This window comes from Puma concolor, chromosome E3, assembly GCF_028749965.1.
Source record: "Puma concolor isolate L17-30 chromosome E3, mPumCon1.1.hap2, whole genome shotgun sequence".
Lineage (NCBI taxonomy): Eukaryota > Metazoa > Chordata > Mammalia > Carnivora > Felidae > Puma > Puma concolor.
Window position 1 is genome coordinate 42,148,011 of NC_141682.1, and position 17,719 is coordinate 42,165,729.

General features: G+C 56.8%; 1 protein-coding gene across 4 annotated transcripts in view; it reads right to left on the reverse strand.

Annotated features, from left to right (window-relative positions):
• The window catches only part of RAB40C (RAB40C, member RAS oncogene family), a 29,466-nt gene that overhangs the window by 11,228 nt on the left and 519 nt on the right, over positions 1–17,719 (reverse strand). For 3 of the 4 annotated variants that reach the window (XM_086691729.1, XM_086691727.1, XM_086691730.1), the window contains exon 2: positions 17,112–17,335. In XM_086691729.1, the coding sequence (XP_086547855.1) occupies positions 17,112–17,253 (142 nt within the window). In that variant the 5' untranslated portion in view covers positions 17,254–17,335. Of the gene's footprint in view, positions 1–17,111; positions 17,336–17,464; positions 17,544–17,719 lie in introns of those variants that run through there. The other variant, XM_086691728.1, reaches the window with a different exon arrangement.

Here is a 17,719-nt window from a genome sequence, read left to right on the forward strand (position 1 = left end):
GACTGGACACCGCCCAGGACGTCTCTGAGGCTCCCAGGAAAGGGGCCGCCCTGACGCCAAGTCCCCCCGAGGCAACTCCCGGAAGCCCAGCTGGGAGCTGCAGGGAGGAGGGCGCGCCCAGGAAAGGCCCCGGAGACGACATCAACGCGGACCGGCACCACGCCGACCTGTCCGCCTGCGCTCCACCCGACCCACTGCGGCAGCGCATCCACGGCGGTCTCCAGTCTCTGCTCACCGGCAGCTCCACTGAAGGCCCGGCCGTGTGCACAGCGTGACCCGCGCAGATGGGCACTCGGGAGCTGGGAGCCGCTCTGCTCCCGGCCCCTCCTGCTGCACAGCCCACCCAGCTTAGGTCAGAGGGCTCCCAGAGCACAGGGTTCTCGGGGAAGGTCACACAGCAGAGCCCGGGGACGGCTCGGAGCCATGCCCTCCCATCCCCGAGGAAGACCGGGCAGCCTGTGCGAGGGGCCTGCGGAAAGCAGACAGCTTCGTGACTGCCCTGCCCCACATCCCCACCTCCCAAATCCGGACAGAAACTTACAGTGTACTTTTTAGAGTCTTAGAAAACACAGACGAGAGTACAAAGAGAAAGGCAGGATCTCCCTGCCGTAAACCTGTGCCGGAACCAACCAGACTTCAGTGCTGAGTCGGCTCGGACATGTCTCAGGTCTCCAGATCTGTTGCTGGAGAATTTCAATCCTCCTCCCCCTACTTCAGCCCCTCAGTCCATAAATACCGAGCGTCTCTTGGAAAACATGATAACCAGAGGCTTCATTCAAAATGCTGAGTGGCTTGTACGGCACAGGCACAACCACTGAGAACAGAATCAGCTAGCGGGGGCAGGAACAGCTGCCCGAGGGCACCGGGGGCGACCGGGCCTCTCACGGGCTGGGTCCCAGCCACCCCAGTGCATGCGCTCAACGCACGAAGCTCAAACACAAGGAGGAGTCATCCTGGGCAGGTCTCAGGCCCAAGGACTTACGAACACTCTCTGGATGGACAACAGGGCACTGGGAGGCCAGGAGGGGCCAGGGGCAGGTGGCCAGAGGCACCCAGGGGAGACAGGTGCTGTTCTGATTCACGATCCTTCTTATTTATTTAGTTTATTTATTTTGAGAGAGACACAGACAATGCAAGTGGGGAAGGGGCAGAGACAGAGACAGAGAGAGAGAGAGAGAGAGAATGAATCCCAAGCAGGCTCTGCAGTGTCAGCACAGAGCCCCATGCAGGGTTCAAACTCATCAAGAGCGAGATCATGACTCATTTACCCCTTGGATAAACACCTAGTAGTGCAATTGCTGGGTCGTACGGCAGTTCTGTTTTTAATTTTTTGAGGAACCTCCACACTGTTTTCCAGAGTGGCTGCACCCGTTTGCTTTTCCATCTGCTACTCTCTCTAGTTTAACTTCTAAACGCTCTTTCTGGCCCTCTGAACGCTCCTTTCGAATAACACCGTGTTCCTAGTTCTTGGAGCCAGTATCTCTGTACCTCAGGTAACACTGCTACTTAGTAGACTGTCTTTCCTCACAGTGGGGCAGCGCCTGGATGTCCACCCAAGAGACCCTAAGAAGCTGCAGGATGCTTGGTGATTCTACTGAACCGGGGCTCCCGGCAGAGCTGCCTGGAGCCTCGGGGGGCGTGCAGGTCCTTCCTCCTGGACTTGGGACTGTCCCAGCAGAGAACTGGCTGCCGCCTCGGGGCAGCACGGGAACACCGCCTCAGCACCACAGGCAGGGCTGGCCGGCCCTCCACCACGCCTGAGCCTCACTGGGAGCAGACCTCCGGTGCCCCTGCCCAGCCGCCCCCCATTTTTAGCCCTGCCTTCCGGCGCTGAGCTCAGAGGGGCCCGGGGGCCCTGCCGGTGCCTCGCAGCCTCTTTCGGGCTTCTGCACTTCATCCTGGAAGTGGTACCTGCTTCCCAACCTGCCAGCCTCTCTCACCTGACGGAGTCACAGGTTTTTAAGACTGTCTTTTCTATTGTTTTACTGGGGTCTCTGAGCGGAGTGGCAGTTCACCTGACACAAATTACCGTTTACATTCCTACTCTACACCAGGCATCGTTCCAGGAAGTAAAGGGGCTCACATCGCTGCCAGATGTACCACAGCTGCACCGGGAGCAAGAGCGACCGAGGGTCCCTCCAGGGAGACGTTTAGAGACCGTGGGGACATGTCTTGCTGTCACAAGCTCAGGAGGCAGAGGCCAGGGACTCCGGCTGAACTGCCATGCACGTGATCAGTGTGCAGCACAGGGAATCATCCCGAGTCCTGAAAACAGCTCCAACACTTGGCCAGGTGTTTGCACAGGTGAAGTTCCCGTGGCCCTCACTCTGAGCGGAGATCCTGACCTGTCCTGCGCAGCGTGTGTGTCCCACGTGCACACCACACTTGGCAGGGACGCCACCACCTTGTGAACCACGGGTGTCTTGCTTGTGCAGAATTTTACCGAAAGTTCTTTACCATTTTGGGGGAAAAAATCACATCACCCGTCGTAACACGGGCGTTGCGTGCACCAGGTACGTTTTCACCGCCCCCGCCTCGGCATCTAGTACGACGGCGCACGAGCACAGATGGTGTAGGGGGCGAGCACTTCTCCACTTCACCTTGCAGCGCGCCTGCGCGTGCGGGATCTGGCTCTGCGTGCAGGCAGAGCGCGTGACCCGGAACCAGCGTCACTACGCTCCGTTTCGGGGCGGTGGGGGCGTGTGCAAAGCCCTGGTCCAGTGAGGCCTGCCAGGGCCGAGGATGGCGCCGGCCACCGCCCCCTGACACCATGTCCCTGCGTCACTGGCCTCGAGTCCCTGCCCTTGACAACAGCCCGGACAGTGCGAGGTGAGCAGCTCCCGGCCCCAGGAAAACACCAACAAAGGCTGGAGGGGGAGGAACACCGTAATCGCGGGCTGAGGACTGCGGCGTTCTTCGAAGAGACGGGTCGGAGAGGGGAGGTGGAAGGGGGAAGCAATGGTGCAGAAAAGGTCATGAGGTTTCAACTTTCGGGAACGCCAGGTTTTTGTTTTTTTTTAACGTTTTATTTATTTTTTTTGAGACAGGGAGAGACAGATCATGAACAGCGGAGGGTCAGAGAGAGGGAGACACAGAATCTGAAGCAGGTTCCAGGCTCTGAGCTGTCAGCACAGAGCCCGATGCCGGGCTAGAACTCACAGACAGTGAGATCACGACCTGAGCCGAAGTAGGCCGCTTAACCGACTGAGCCACCCAGGCACCCCAGGAACGCCAGGTTTTGACAGTGTCCCCCTCCCGGGTGGTTTGGGGGACTCACCAAGGTACACCCCCTCCCGCCGAGACCACCTCACCAGGTGCTGTGACCAGAGCTGCGGGCGTGCGCAGGATGAAGGCTGGCCACAGGCGGCACCGACCAGCAGGACATGACCCTCTGTCGCCCCTGGCCTCTCACGCTTGGGGGTGGGACGCCTGCCACCAGGTGGGGTGTCGGTGGCCACGTGGCCAGCCTGTCAAGACAAGGTGGCACAAGAGCCACGCCGCTGGCCCGAGTGGAGGCGTGATGCCCCCACAGGAGTCACCCGACAGAACAGGCCGCGGGTCACACGCTCTCTGCCTTGACTCCCTCCTTCAGACCTTCACCAATGCCCACGCGCCTGTCAGCACCGACTCAGGACCACAGACCCCCCCCAAGAAGACCCCCGTCATCAGGAATTACATGGGACTCATGGTGAGAGGAACACACCAAAAAGAACCAAGTGACTTCGGCTGCCCGCCCGGTCAGCTTGACTTTGTGCGGAAACTGAGATTGTCGGCTCAGTTTTCCACTGTGGAGAGGGACCAGGGGCTGTTCAGAATGGAGACCCTGCACACAGCCTGGCTGACCTCTGGGCATGGCCCTTTCCCACACGCCTGCCGGACCCGTCTGACGGGAGCGGGCAAGGAAGGGTGTCTCGTCACCTGCCCAGACAGCACGTGGGTCGCATCACCTCTCTGAGCTTCCAGACTTTTTTCTTTAATGTTTATTTATCTTCAGAGAGAGAGAGACAGAGCAGGAGCAGGAGCAGGAGCGGTGCAGAGAGAGAGAGGGAGACACAGAACCTGAAGCAGGCTCCAGGCTCCGAGCTGTCAGCACAGAGCCCGAGACCATGACCTGAGCCGAAGTCGGACGCTCAACCGACTGAGCCACCCGGGCGCCCCTCTGAGGGTCCAGTCTTTATGGAAAAAAGGCAACACTAAATGGATAATTATCCAGCTACTGTACAACATGATTAAAAGCCACAGGAGGACTTTTTTTTTTTTTAAGTCAACTTTATGCTCAATGTGGCACTTGACCTCACAACCCTGAGATCAACAGTCACATGCTCTACCAACTGAGCCAGCCAGGCACCCCACAGGAGGACTTTGTAAAATTCCTCACAGTAAGGGGGACCTGGCTGGCTCTGTTGGTTAAGTGTCCGACTTTGGCTCAGGTCATGATCTTGTGATCTGTGAGTTGGAGCCCCGCGTCAAGCTCTGTGCTGACAGCTCAGAGCCTGGAACCTGCTTTGGATTCTCGATCTCTCTCTCTCTCTCTGTGCCCTGCCCCCCCACTCACACTGTCTCTCTCTCTCTCTCAAAAATAAATAGGGGCATCTGGGTGGGTCAGTTGGTTAAATGTCTGACTTTACCTCGGGTCATGATCTCATGGTTCATGGGTTCAAGCCCCATGTTCGACTCTTGTGCTGACAGCACAGAGCCTGCTTGGGATTCTCTGTCTCCTTCTCTCTGCCTCTCCCGCCCCCACCTCCTCAAAATAAATAAAGAAACTTAAAAAAATAATAATAATAAATAAAACATAAATTTTTTTCAAATGCCTCACAGTGAGAGGAAATTTATAAAAAGGAATTTAAAAAGGAACGAAACAGAACGAAACAAAATGCTAATTGATGTCTTCCTTTGAAACTCACGTGCCAGCGGTGTCCCGAGGGAGAGGAGGCCAGCCCAGCAGGCTGTCCCCACCGCAGCGGCCCACTGACGGGAGTGGGTCCCCGGCGCTCGGGGCGGGCACGCTCCCACAGAGACACCACCCACGGAGCTCCCGGACCGCGCCTCCCAGCGTGTGTTTCCACGAGGACCGGGCGTCTAAACCCGGCACAGGCAGCTCTTGTTTCCTAAATGTTACTCCCCAGGGAAGGCAGGTGAGCTGTCCTCAAGTCCCCAAAGATAGCCGGGAAGCAGAAGAGGAATGCTGGTCTTCCAAGAACCGGAAAAAGCTTCCCGTAGCGCAGGTGGACACACAGAGCGCCCTGGGACCCACACTCTGGCCTCAGGCCCAGGCGGCCCTCGGCATGTACGTGTGCAGCCTTCACGCCAAACCCCCCCCCCCCCGGGGGAAGGCCACGGCACATGCCTGTGCTGAGGAGATGCGCCTCGCAGCACAGGGCACGCTTGGGGACCCACAAGGGAACCGCGCACGTCCCCAGTGGACAGGAAACAATGGTGGGCAGCGTGACAGGCACTCTCACATGGGCCCGGGGTCCCGCCCCTCGCCTCGAGGGTGGTGGGAACTAAGACTTGCTACTGACCTGTGGAGGGGGGCCAAGGTGATGGACGTCCCTCCACGATCATGTTGCATGGGACCACCTTGCTGGCTCGATGGGGCAGGCCGCCCACGCGCAGCCCCACGCAGCTGGGAAGCGAGATGGTGAGCACTGCCGACCCGAGCCTCATGCCAACACGAACTTGAGAAGGATTCTTCCTGTCCCGGCCCACACCTGACTGCAGCCCGAGAAAGACCCCGAGACCCAGTGAGCATCCAGCTACACTGTGACCAGACTTCTGACTCACAGAAACTATTTGCGGATAAAGTGGGTGATGTTTGTAGTGATTTCTTAGTCGGCTTGGGCTGCTGTGACAAAATACAGAAACTGGGTGGTTTATAAACAACAGAGATTTACTTCTCGCGGCTCTGGAGGCTGGAAGTTGGAGACAAGGCCCCAGCAGAGCCTGTATCTGGTGAGGGCCAGCTTCCTGGTTCATGGACAGCGGGAGGGGCCAGGCAGCCCTGGGGGGGGGGGGGGGGGTCTCTTCTACAAGGGCACTGATCCCACTCCTGAGGCTCCACCCCCATGAATGAGTCACTTCCCAAAGGCACCGCCCCTGCCCATTCCCTGGGGGGTCAGGAGACACAAACATCAGTCCACAGCAATAACTAAGACCACCAGTACCTACCAGAAATGCAGACCTGCATCCCTCTCACCAGCCTATAAAAATCTAACCAAACCAACAAGATACAGAGAACTTTTCATGACGGTGTGGTGGGCAGAATAATGCCCTCTCCCTGTCCCTGGGGATGCCCTGGACATGCATCCCTGGAGCCTGTGAACATGCATCCCACAAGGCGAGGGGACCCTGCAGGTGCACCTGAGTAGTTGTGCGCTTTGAGAGGGAGAGCGCCCTGAGTCATCCGGGTAGGCCTGAGGTCTGATGTGTCAGGAGCCCTAAAAGATGTGGACTCTTTCCTGGCGGAGTCAGAGATGAAACTGAAGGAGGAGAGACTCCAAGTCTGAAAGGGACTCGACCCCGCTTTGAAGTCGGAGAAAAAGGAAGGTGGGCGAGGCATGTGGATGGTCTCTAGAAGCTGGGGCAGCTACTGGTTCACAGCCAGCAAAGACAGGGGCGGGACGGACCCATGAGCAAGGAAACAGACCTCCCCTAAAGCCCACAGAAAGGAGAGCCCAACCCCCAGCGTCCTGCCTGCTGACTTGTGACCACATAACTAACTGTAAGATAATGTGTTACAGCACTAACAGGGCTCGAGTGCCTTGTGTAAAAGTAACTAAAGGTTAACTACTGCATTATTAACAAACTAAAGCCTACCCACTGGGGGGTGGTGAAGTAACAGAAGGTGATCCTTAGGACCCAGTGCTGCAAGGCTGTCACAAAGAAACAGGATAAAAGGAAGGCAGATGAACTGTCACCCTGCCACCACGGGACCGCATGGAAAACAGTTTGGTGTCTTTTAAGGTTGGGGTAAACCCACTCACCAGTGTATCCCCGACAGAAACATATACATACAGTCACCAGAAACAGGTATGAGAATGTTCCTAGGAACACCATTCAGAAAAACCCAAACACGGAAGCCATTCAAAAGTCCACGGCAGAAGAAGAGATAAACGCACTGCAGTCCTCACAAGTGGAATGCTACACAACACAAAGGTGTGAGATGTGCGTCTACATCTCAAAGAAAATGGAGAAAGAGAAGGGCGCGGGGCAGGGGGGTGGGGGTGGGGGGGGTGGGGGGGGGGCTCAGTCAGTTGAGCTTCGGCTCAGGTCATGATCTCACAATTCGTGAGTTCGAGCCCCGCGTCGGGCTCTGTGCTGACAGCTCAGAGCCTGGAGCTGCTTCAGATTTTGTGTCTCCCTCGCTCTCTGCCCCTCCCCTGATCATGCTGTGTCTGCCTCTCTCAAAAATTATTAACATTAAAAAAAATTTTTTTAAAGAAATGAAGACGGAGAAAGAGAATCCAGACACACAAGAGTGCTGTGTGATTCCACTTCTAGAAAAACCCGAGAAATACAAATGAGTCTGTAACATGAAAACCAGAGTTTGCCAGATCTGGCAGCAGACAGGCTGATGCAGAGGCCACGGGTGTCCGATGGTTTCTCAGGTGTGCACACCTGTCAACGCTCCCTGAACTGCAAATTTTAAATGGATCCAGGCTTTTGGTACACAGGTTATACCTCGTAGTTTGATTAATAAGGAAAAAAAAAAAAGCTGACAACAGCAAGCATTTGCCAAGATGTAAAGCAGTATTGGTGGTGGGAATTCAGAATGACAGAGGGCTTTGGACACAGTGTGGCAATTTCTTATGAATTGGGCAGACACGCGCACATGTGACCCAGCAACCCCACTCGCAGAGGCACATTCACACAAGGACGTGTGAGCTGGGAATGTGTTTCATGCCACTAAATCACACACGTACAAACGGCCAACGTAATATACATATGTACCACAAAAACAAATGTTTAAAAAAACTTTAAGGATTTGTTCAAGAACGTTCGCTCATACTGGCATTATTCACAACAGCCCAAATCAGGAGATACTCTGAAGTGTATTGACAGGCAAAAGGATAAACGGATTGGGGTCTATGTGCGCAAAGGAACGGGGCTCGGGAGCAGGAGAGACGGTTATGGGGTGCGCCCCGGCCGGTCTCACGTACGTCCTGCCAGGTGAAAAAACCAACAACGCGAAGGACCATCTTGCGTGACTCAATTTTTTTTTTTTTTTTTTTTTTATTTATTTTTTTTTTAAATTTTTTTTTTTTCAACGTTTATTTATTTTTGGGACAGAGAGAGACAGAGCATGAACGGGGGAGGGGCAGAGAGAGAGGGAGACACAGAATCGGAAACAGGCTCCAGGCTCTGAGCCATCAGCCCAGAGCCCGACGCGGGGCTCGAACTCCCGGACCGCGAGATCGTGACCTGGCTGAAGTCGGACGCTTAACCGACTGCGCCACCCAGGCGCCCCTTGCGTGATTCAATTTACGGGAAGTTCTGGAGAGGCAAAAGTAACCTTATAGTGACAGGAAGCAGACCTCGGGGGCCGGGGGCTGGAGGCTGGACTTCCAAGGGCCATGGCAGAATGTGTAGGCAAAGTGGAAACGTTCCCTACCCCAAGTAAGGCAGTGGTTATGTAGGTATGCGCACTGGTCAACTCCTTGAACTATATACACTTGAAATGGGTACATCTCATCACGCGTACATTAGATCTCAATAAACTTTATTTTAAAAAATGATAAACCCACAGGATAGGACCTGTATGGAGTTTAGGTTAACAGGCCCTCTGACCGCCAGGGGCTGAACTACCCTACGAGATGGGTCTGAACACTGACCAGAGCTGGATGCCGAGGGCACAGACGTTCTGGAACAGGGACAGCCCACTAGCTCCTAGTGCCTGCCCTTCTACAGGCCAGGGTTTGCCACTATGGGTGCAAGTCTGTCGCTGGGGAAAGAAGGCAGGGGGCCGCCTGGGGAAGGACAGAAAAGGAAGCAGAAGTTACCTAATCAATTTCAAAATGCCTTTCTAGGCTACATGCTGGCTTTCAGGAGGGCTCTGGGCCACTTTGTGGACCGGTTTCCGTGAAAGAGCTTTTCCTTAACGCCTTAAAACCCACAGCAGAGCAAACCAAAGCAAAAGCTTTCATAAACAGCAAGCACCCCTTGTGTACAAAACTTGGCAAAATAAAGAACGCTTACAAAAAATACAAAAATTACTCATAAGCCCAAAATTCAGAGATAACACACCATAATGTTTTTTCGTATTTCATTGCCCAATTCTTTCATTTGACACACATTTATACACTATGTAATTAGACATACTTTGCCCACTTAACAAGATATCAGAGATTTCCTCATTTCATTGAATATTCACTGGTCATTCCTCCAAACAAACATTGTTTTGTTTAATGTGAGAGAGAGAGAGAGAGACAGAGAGAGAGGGAGGGAGGGAGGGAGGAGGGAGGCAAAGGGAGACACAGAATCCCAAACAGGCTGCACGCTCAGTGCAGAGCCCGACACGGGGCTGGATCTCACAACCCTGGGATCAAGACCTGAGCCAAAATCAGGAGTCAGACACTCAACTGACTGAGCCAGCCAGGCACCCCAAACCAGCATTTTTCTTTCTTTCTTTCTTTTTTTTTTTTAATTTTTTTTTGACGTTTATTTATTTTTGAGACAGAGAGAGACAGAACATGAACAGGGGAGGAGCAGAGAGAGAGGGAGACACAGAATTTGAAACAGGCTCCAGGCTCTGAGCTGTCAGCACAGAGCCCGATGCAGGGCTCGAACTCACGGACCGTGAGATCATGATCTGAGCCGAAGTCGGATGCTTAACCGACTGAGCCACCCAGGCGCCCCTCTTTCTTTCTTTTTTTAAAAATAAATATATATATATATTTTCCATGTTTATTTATTTGGGGAGGGGAGCAAGAGAGAAAGAGAGAAGATCCAAAGTGGGCTCTGTGCTGACACGAGAAAGCCTGATGCAGGGCTTGAACTCACAAACCATGAAATCATGACCTGAGCCAAAGTCAGACACTTAACCAAGTGAGCCACCCAGGTGCCCCCAAACCAGCGTTTTTAAAGGCTATGTAATATCTCACTCTATGAATATACCACATATCTACTGCTGGACCATTAGAAAAAAAAAAAACAAACAGAAAAAAAAAAAGCCTTGATTTTCTTCAGTTGTGTCCCCTATTATCCCTCAGGAAAGATTCCTAATTACTTAGGTCAAAAGGGAAGGCTCTTTAAGGCTCCGGATAACACATGTTGCTGACTCCCTTATAGCACAAAATACACACCCCGGCACATTTTTAATGTTGAGTGTCACCAGATTTTCTCTGTAATATACTTACACAATTACTCTGCAATATACTTACTTAATTTTAAAGTTAAACATCTTAGGGCGCCTGGGTGGCTCCGTCGGTTAAGTGTCTGACTTCGGCTCAAGTCATGATCTCACAGTTCGTGAGCTCAAGCCCCACCATGGGCTCTGTGCTGACAGCTCAGAGCCTGGAGCCTGCTTCTGATTCTGTGTCTCCCTCTCCCTCTGCTCCTAACCCACTCGGGCTTTGTCTCGCTGTCTCTCTCTCTCTCTCAAATATAAAATAAAGAAAAAAATTTAAAAAAATAAAGTTAAACTTCTTTCCATGCATTATTTTTCATTAGAATCCCACCTCTGAGGACTCTGTGTGGCCCTGGCCAAGCGACTTAAAATGAGGGAGATCCTCCTACTGATGATACTACCACCAAGTTGTTCTCACTTATCCAGGAACCTGCTCACTGCCAGCCCCAGTGACCACGAGAGCTGTAAGTGTGCACGCGCACCCAGGACCTCTGGCTCCCGCGGGAGAGCCACGTCACACACGAGTGCGGCAGCCTCCGCACGGTGATGTGAAGCCACGTGCCATACCTCGGCTGAAATCTGTGCTCAGGGACATAGCTGGTCCCTGTCCAAACTGCATCTATAAGGAAATCAGACTCCGCTCCCGACATCTTCCGGCACTCTGAAGACTGCCGTCATCAGACCCAGGAAGGACTAAACCACCCTGTTCCTTCAGTTGCTCAAGGCCGTACGCAGTGCTTTCAAGTCTGGATACTGTCACCGAACCCACTAGCCGTCCCCCGAGCGAGGTGTTGCACAGACCTGATAACTAGGGGCTCACCCGAGCTCGGCCTGGGTGATGGGCACTGCTGCCCAGGAAGATCCAGGTTGGCAATGACCCAGCTCCTGACTGTCTGTACTCTGACACTTTCCAAGATCCGCAAAGTGTCTGCCTGTTGCCAGCACTCGGGCCTTCTTCCGTTCTCTGTTCTTGCTGAGAGATGCCGGTACGTTCTCTTCCAGGGGGCTGGCCTCCTGACACCAGGCCCTCTGCATTCCTTCCTGGTTAGACCACTCCTGACCTTCCCTCCCTCCTCGCGATCCCGAAGCCCTGTCTTTCTGAGCACCGGCCGCTCACCCTGCACAAATCACTTCCCAAATCGCCTCCCCGTCACGCATTCCAGCCAAAGGGCCGTACCCCTCTGGACATAAACGCCTAGCACCATGAAGGGCCAAAGCTTGTCTGGTGGTACCCCACCGTCCCGCTCGTGTCCTGGGGTCCCCACATCCGTCAGTGCCAGGCTTACCCGGTCACCTCTGTTCCCCTGGCCCCCCTCTACCCTCCGAAGGACACACATCCACAGTCGACGAGCTACCCAAGGCTCCAGTCTTGGCAGGAGACAACTGCACGCTGTGGCCACTTCACTAATTCTCCTTCACTACCAGGTCCACGTGAGCACAGTCACAACAAGCAAGCCTTGGGTGTCCCCTGGCTCAAAGGGCAAGTTCACTTTGTTCACTTGTATTTACTCTCACTCCCAAAAGACTTAAGGGGCCCACTTTCCCACCCTAAGGGCGCCCCAATACACCCAGCCTTGGCGCAGTCGGCCCCCTTCCGGGTCTCTGACATCTGCACTCACAGTCCCAGCCTCCTTCCCCTGAATGCCCAGGGCAGTAAACCCAGCCTCATGGGCCACCTTGTCCCAAGCCAGGGTGCTGGACACTGAGACCTTACTCCGTTTTCTCCAAATGCCTGACGGCGACGCCCTGACCCATGTGGCCCCAGGACCCACCAACACCCACACTAGGTGCTGCCCACTGCCGGGGGCCTGGCTGCAACTCCACCCTCTCCCTTCTCCTCCTCACTGGCCACGGGCCCCAGACTAGGTATGTGGTCAACTTTTCAGGGACCAGCAAATGCGCACCTTACCAGTTACAAAAGGAAGTGACGAGGCTGAAAGACCCTTCCTGCCTGCGTCCTTTGCTCCCTGTTGCGGTCTCCTTCCTGAAACACACTTCGGTTTAGTTCATCATCCAAGCCACAGGCTTGTTGGCGGGGACAATGACATTACACGTACCCAACACGACAGGGCAATGTCACTGAGACACCTGTTCTGTTATCCGCTCGAGCTTATGGAAACTGCCGCAGGTTGGGGGGAAAAAAAACTGAAAATTTAAAATATTCTATGGGGTGCCTGGGTGGCTCAGTCGGTTGAGTGTCCAACTGTGGCTCAGGTCATGATCTCACAGTTCGTGGGTTCAAGCCCCACAACAGGCTCTGTGCTGACAGCTCAGAGCCTGGAGCCTGCTTCTGACTCTGTGTCTCCCTCTCTCTCTGCCCCTCCCCTGCTCACTCTCTGTCTCTCTCTCTCAAAAAGTAAACAATTTAAAAAAAAAGTAAAATATTCTACCTACCCACTTTAAGAAAATTTAGGCAAGGCCATGCCAGTTCAAATTACAAATCAGCCCAGTCAGCTTGTCCGGAAGCAGAAACAGACGCTGCCCCTCTCAGCCTGCCACCCTGTCCGGCTGGGGTAGGCTGATCTCTACATCACACACAGCGTAGGTGAGCGCCTCTGGCAAAGGGACAGGTAAGAAACCCAGCCCCGCACAGATGAGTCGCATACACTGGAAACTGGTGGTTTGTTGCCCTGGTTAGCCACTGACCCTGGGAGCTGCTGGGGCTCTGCTCTGCTGGTCACAGCTAGGAGAGAGGCAGGCAGGGCAGGAGCAGTGCAGTGAAGGCAGAACAAATAGGCCTCAATGACTGGGCTCAGGTCCCAGAGCAGCGGGGGAGGCAGCTCCAGGACCAGGGAGGGCACGTGGTGAGAAGAGGGCACCCACACCCATCAGCACCAGGTGCCCAGCGGCCACACTCCGGCCGACAAAGCCTGGAGAGAAGTGTCACCCAGGAACTCAGCAACCAGCTGCTCAGGGCCCAGGAGAAGGGGGTCGGGCAGCCAGCACCTAGGGAGACAACGGGTGCCAGGCCCCGTGCTGCCTGTGACAGCTGCAGAGTCTCGGCTTGTCTGAGTTTTAGCTCCTCATCTGCAAAACGGGACGATGGTGGTGCTTCCATCACAGGGTGGCGGAGGGGACGAGATGACAGACAGCCAAGGGGGAGCCCAGCACTGTGACCACGCCAAGCACACCTCACACTCAGGGCCGACGCCCCTCTTGGAACCTGGCATCTGACAGAAGAAAGGTAAAGCCTAGTAAATCGCCCAGAAAGCGGACAGAACCCAGACACAAGCACCAACCACACACAGAGAAAGAAAAGAGACTACGAGGGGTTGTGCGGTGACCCAGCGACAACAGCAAGTTTCTGTCAACACAGACACGCTGCACACGGGCCGCTTGTTCATTGAGGACACGCAGCAGTTGATGCCTCCTGGGTACACATCTCACACCAACACTGGGGACAAAGCAGCGGATGATGCACCACAGGCATACCGTCCGGGACCCGTCCTGGCTCAGGAAAACAGCACAGCCTTCCCCCTGGGTTGGCGCTGAGGACACACACCAACTTCCAGCCAGGTGGGAAGAGATGTTCAGAACCGTCCAAGGAAGCACCATGGAGCTGGGGGAACGGTGAGCTCCAGCCTAGCCAGCGGGTGGCTGACAGGGGCTGTGGCCGACGCTCTGGACTGCTCCCCCAATGGACAGGGCACGCACTGTTCGCTCCCACAGACATCAACAACCAGCAGGCCCCAGAAGCTCACGCAGACATCACGCTTGCCTGGCTTTGTCCACACCCGTCACAAACGCCTCGCTCCTCCTACTAACCCGCCAGCCACGCCCGAGGCTCAAAGTACACTCAGCAGCTCCCAGCGACACTGACCGCCAGAGAAGCAGACAGGCCGGGATGGATTCGTGTCCGCTAGTGAGTCTTTCAGAACGTGGGCCTATCGACCACAGTGCGCTTGCTCGTCGGCCCTCGAGCCTCACTGTGAAGACCTGTGGGCGCCAAGACGTTCGCTGCCCTCAGAAAGGTGGCAGCGGGCCCGTGCACCCACAGCAAGGGCGTCCCTGGGCTCCGGGGGCGGCCAGCACACACCCCCAGGGCAGACTCAGAGCCGGGGTGCACTCGGGAGTAGAAGTTGCTCATGAAACACCCGCACCTCCTTCCAGCCAGCTCTCACAACCAAGACCCGTTGACACATTGGTACCGGAGCATAATGTCCCAGCAGGTAGCCCGGCTGGACCTCTGTGCAGAGCACGCCTCCCCCAAAGACGGCGCCCGCCTCCTCTACGACCACTGCTGCGTATTTAGGGGAGACAGAGACCTCCTGCAGGGAACGGTTCCAGACCACGCAGACCTGCACACACAGAGCACACCGGCCCGGCCAGAGAGCAAGAGCCTCCTGCGGGCTCCCTGGGGCACAGGCACAGTGTCGCACACGGCTGTCCCCGCTTTGGGTGCCAGCACGAGGAAGGCCACCTGGATGACTCCCGTGTCTGCAAAGCCGAGAAGAACGATGTGCACTCAACTCACACACCTGCCTCAAGAACAAGCTGGGCGAGACTTCGATGCAGGTGAGGAATCAGGTCGGCCCGAGGAAGGGACTTTGATCACCCGTCCTCCACGAAGTGGGGATTTCCCTGCCGTGGGGTATCCGCTCCCGGTCACAGGAACCATGCACGTTCGGGCAGAACACAAAGAAACCGGGAGAGACGCTGAAGGCTTTCAACGGTGAATGGGAAAAAGAAATGCACATGTATCCCTTGCAAGAGAATAAAAAATACAACAATTCCCGGGGAGCCTGGCTGGCTCAGTCGGTTAAGCTTCGTCCGGCTTCGGCTCAGGTCAGGATCTCGAAGTTCGTGAATTCAAGCCCCACATCAGGCTCTCTGTCGTCAGCACCGAGCCCGCTTCGGATCCTGTCCGTTCCGCCCCTCCGCCCCGCTCATTCTCTCCCTCAAAAATAAACGCTAAAAAAAAAAAAATTCCTGAACGTTATTAACTCTTCCAAAAAGCGCATTTACGTTCTCACGGAAACCCGAGAACCGGCTGCTCCAGAGCTCCCCAAACCCTCAAGAGTCTCCCTTAAGAAGCCTTCAGAGAAGAAAGAGGCGCTCTCGGAACCACCAACTTCACTCTGCGAAAGAGCACTGGCCCCCAGGGTCCGTGAGCTGGTGCCCTGACCACAAGCACCCGCTCCCCTGCTGCACACGTCTTAACCCTGAGGATGCTACGCAGAGGCTGGCGCTTCCTACTTTCTAGTCGATGGGAACTGTGAGTGTGCCCTGGCCCTAACTGCACATGCGGCCTTTCCAAGGGTGGGCTTTCCTCACCACTTCTGGAAGACGGCCGTCCCCCCGGCCCAGCTCCCTGGCCTCAGGCAGGTCGCCGTGCTCTACTCGATACTGGCCCTACTTCAGTCAACGTGCCACAGGAACTAGGGCAGCCACCGCCGCCACCCGACAGAGGGGACAGGAGGTGGGACCCCTCTCTCCGACTAGCGGCTCTGTGTGCCCCGAGTGCTCACTGCACCCGACTGGAGTAGCTGCCGGCAGGCTGAGCTAGGCCTTGAAGGCACAGACCCAGGTTCCAGGAAAACACTGCTGCCCCTGATGAAGCCAGGGCCCCTCGCGCTCTTGTAAACGCGCACCACCGGCCTCCGGGGAGCGCGGCTCCCCCTGGAAAGGCAGCCGACCGCTCACTGTCAGGAAGGACACCTCTGACCGGCACCGCGAAGCGACCGTCGAGGTGGCGGGAGCCCAGGACGGGGCACGCCAAGGCCCCAGTGGGGCCCCTCCCTCACCCACAACACACCCAGGGCTGCTCCCTTCTTGCCCTTCGAGGGACCTCCTCTTAGAGGGGCTGAGAACACACGCTCCGGGAGGCGAGGCGGCGGCCGCCTACCACCGAGGCCGTCCCAGCAGGAAGGGCGTGCAGCCGGTCCAGGTGATCCAACAACCTTGACAAGTCCTAAAACGAAAGGTTGGGAAAAACAGCGTCCACGCCGCCAGCCGCCTGTAGGCGAGCAATTTAGCAAACAGCAAACGCTCAGAGCAGTCTGACAGGACCGACCAGAGTCCAAGAAACAAAGCAACAAAGGGCGTGGAGAACAAAGACCTGAAGAGGTAAAATTAGATAAAACTACTTGCGGGAGCACAGAGGTCCTTGCAAAACCTGGGTGCTGACGTTCCCAAGCGGCTCTCCTGGTTCCTCTAAAGGGACCCCAAGTCCACGTGGCTTGGGACGGGCCCCAGCACAGAGGGGGCACCGGCCCCACCGCTGCACTTGGCCGTGTTAACTGCCTTCGCAGGGGACGCGTATGTGCTGCGTATTTGAGCCGCGCAGCCACTAGCGTTGAGAGCGGGGCATGTCCTTCCAGCACCGGCGCCGGTTCCCCGGGCGCAGCCGCGGGGTCACGGGAGCGGCCCGGCCACCCCTGGCACACCTGCTCACGGGCTGTGCGCCGCACAGAAGCCCCCGCACCTACATCCTGGCCCCCACTTTCACAGCCCCTCTCAGGGCACTGCCGGCCCCGCGGGGGCCCGCAGCCACCAGGCCGCTCGCCGCCAAGTCGCGGCCGCCCGTCTAGCGCGCAGCCCCCACGAAGGCCTCAGGCCGATGAGCAAAGTGCCAAGCCGCCGAGAGCTCCGGCTCCGGCTGCCGCGGCGCCGCCGGGGGCCTCCTCCGGGGAAGAAAGAGGAGACGGGGACGCAGGCCCGCTCCCCGCCGGCGCGGGGTCGGTCCGGGCGCCGTGGACGCGAGAAGGCAGGCCCCCGCGACTGCCGGCCGGGCTGGCCGGGCGGGCCCGGAGCGCGGCCTTACCGTTGCTATAGGCGTACGGAGACTCGGCCGCGCCGTCCTGCAGGCTCTCCAGGATCTCGCCCTTGCCCACGTCGCTGTCGCCCACCAGCAGGAACTTGAGCAGGTAGTCGTAGCTCTTGACCGGGCTGCCCTGCGTCCCCATCCTCTCACGCGCGCGCGGGCCGCGCCCGCATGCCCACGGCGCCGGCCGTGGGAGCACGGCGGGGAGGAGGCCTCGGAACGACCTGCGGGCCGGAGCGCGGGTGAGTGGGGCCGGCCGGCGAGGCCCGGGCCGCGCCCGCTCCTCCGCCCCCGCCGCCTGCACCTGCACCACCGCCGCCGCCGCCGCCGACGCCACCACCCGCCCGCCTCACCTCAACGCTGCCGCCGCCCCGCCGCTTCCCGCACGGAGACTAGCTGCCTCGCCGCCCCGCCCCCGGACCGAGCGCCGCCATTGGCTGTCGCCCCGCCCGCCCGCCCAGGCCCATTGGCCCCTGCGCAAGTCCGTCACGGTCGCCGGCCCCCCCCCCCACCGTTTCCCACACAGCACCAAGAAGCCTCCTGTCGCCCCACCTCCACGCCATCTTCATTGGTCGCCCGCCGGCATTTTCTCATCGCCATTGGCCCAA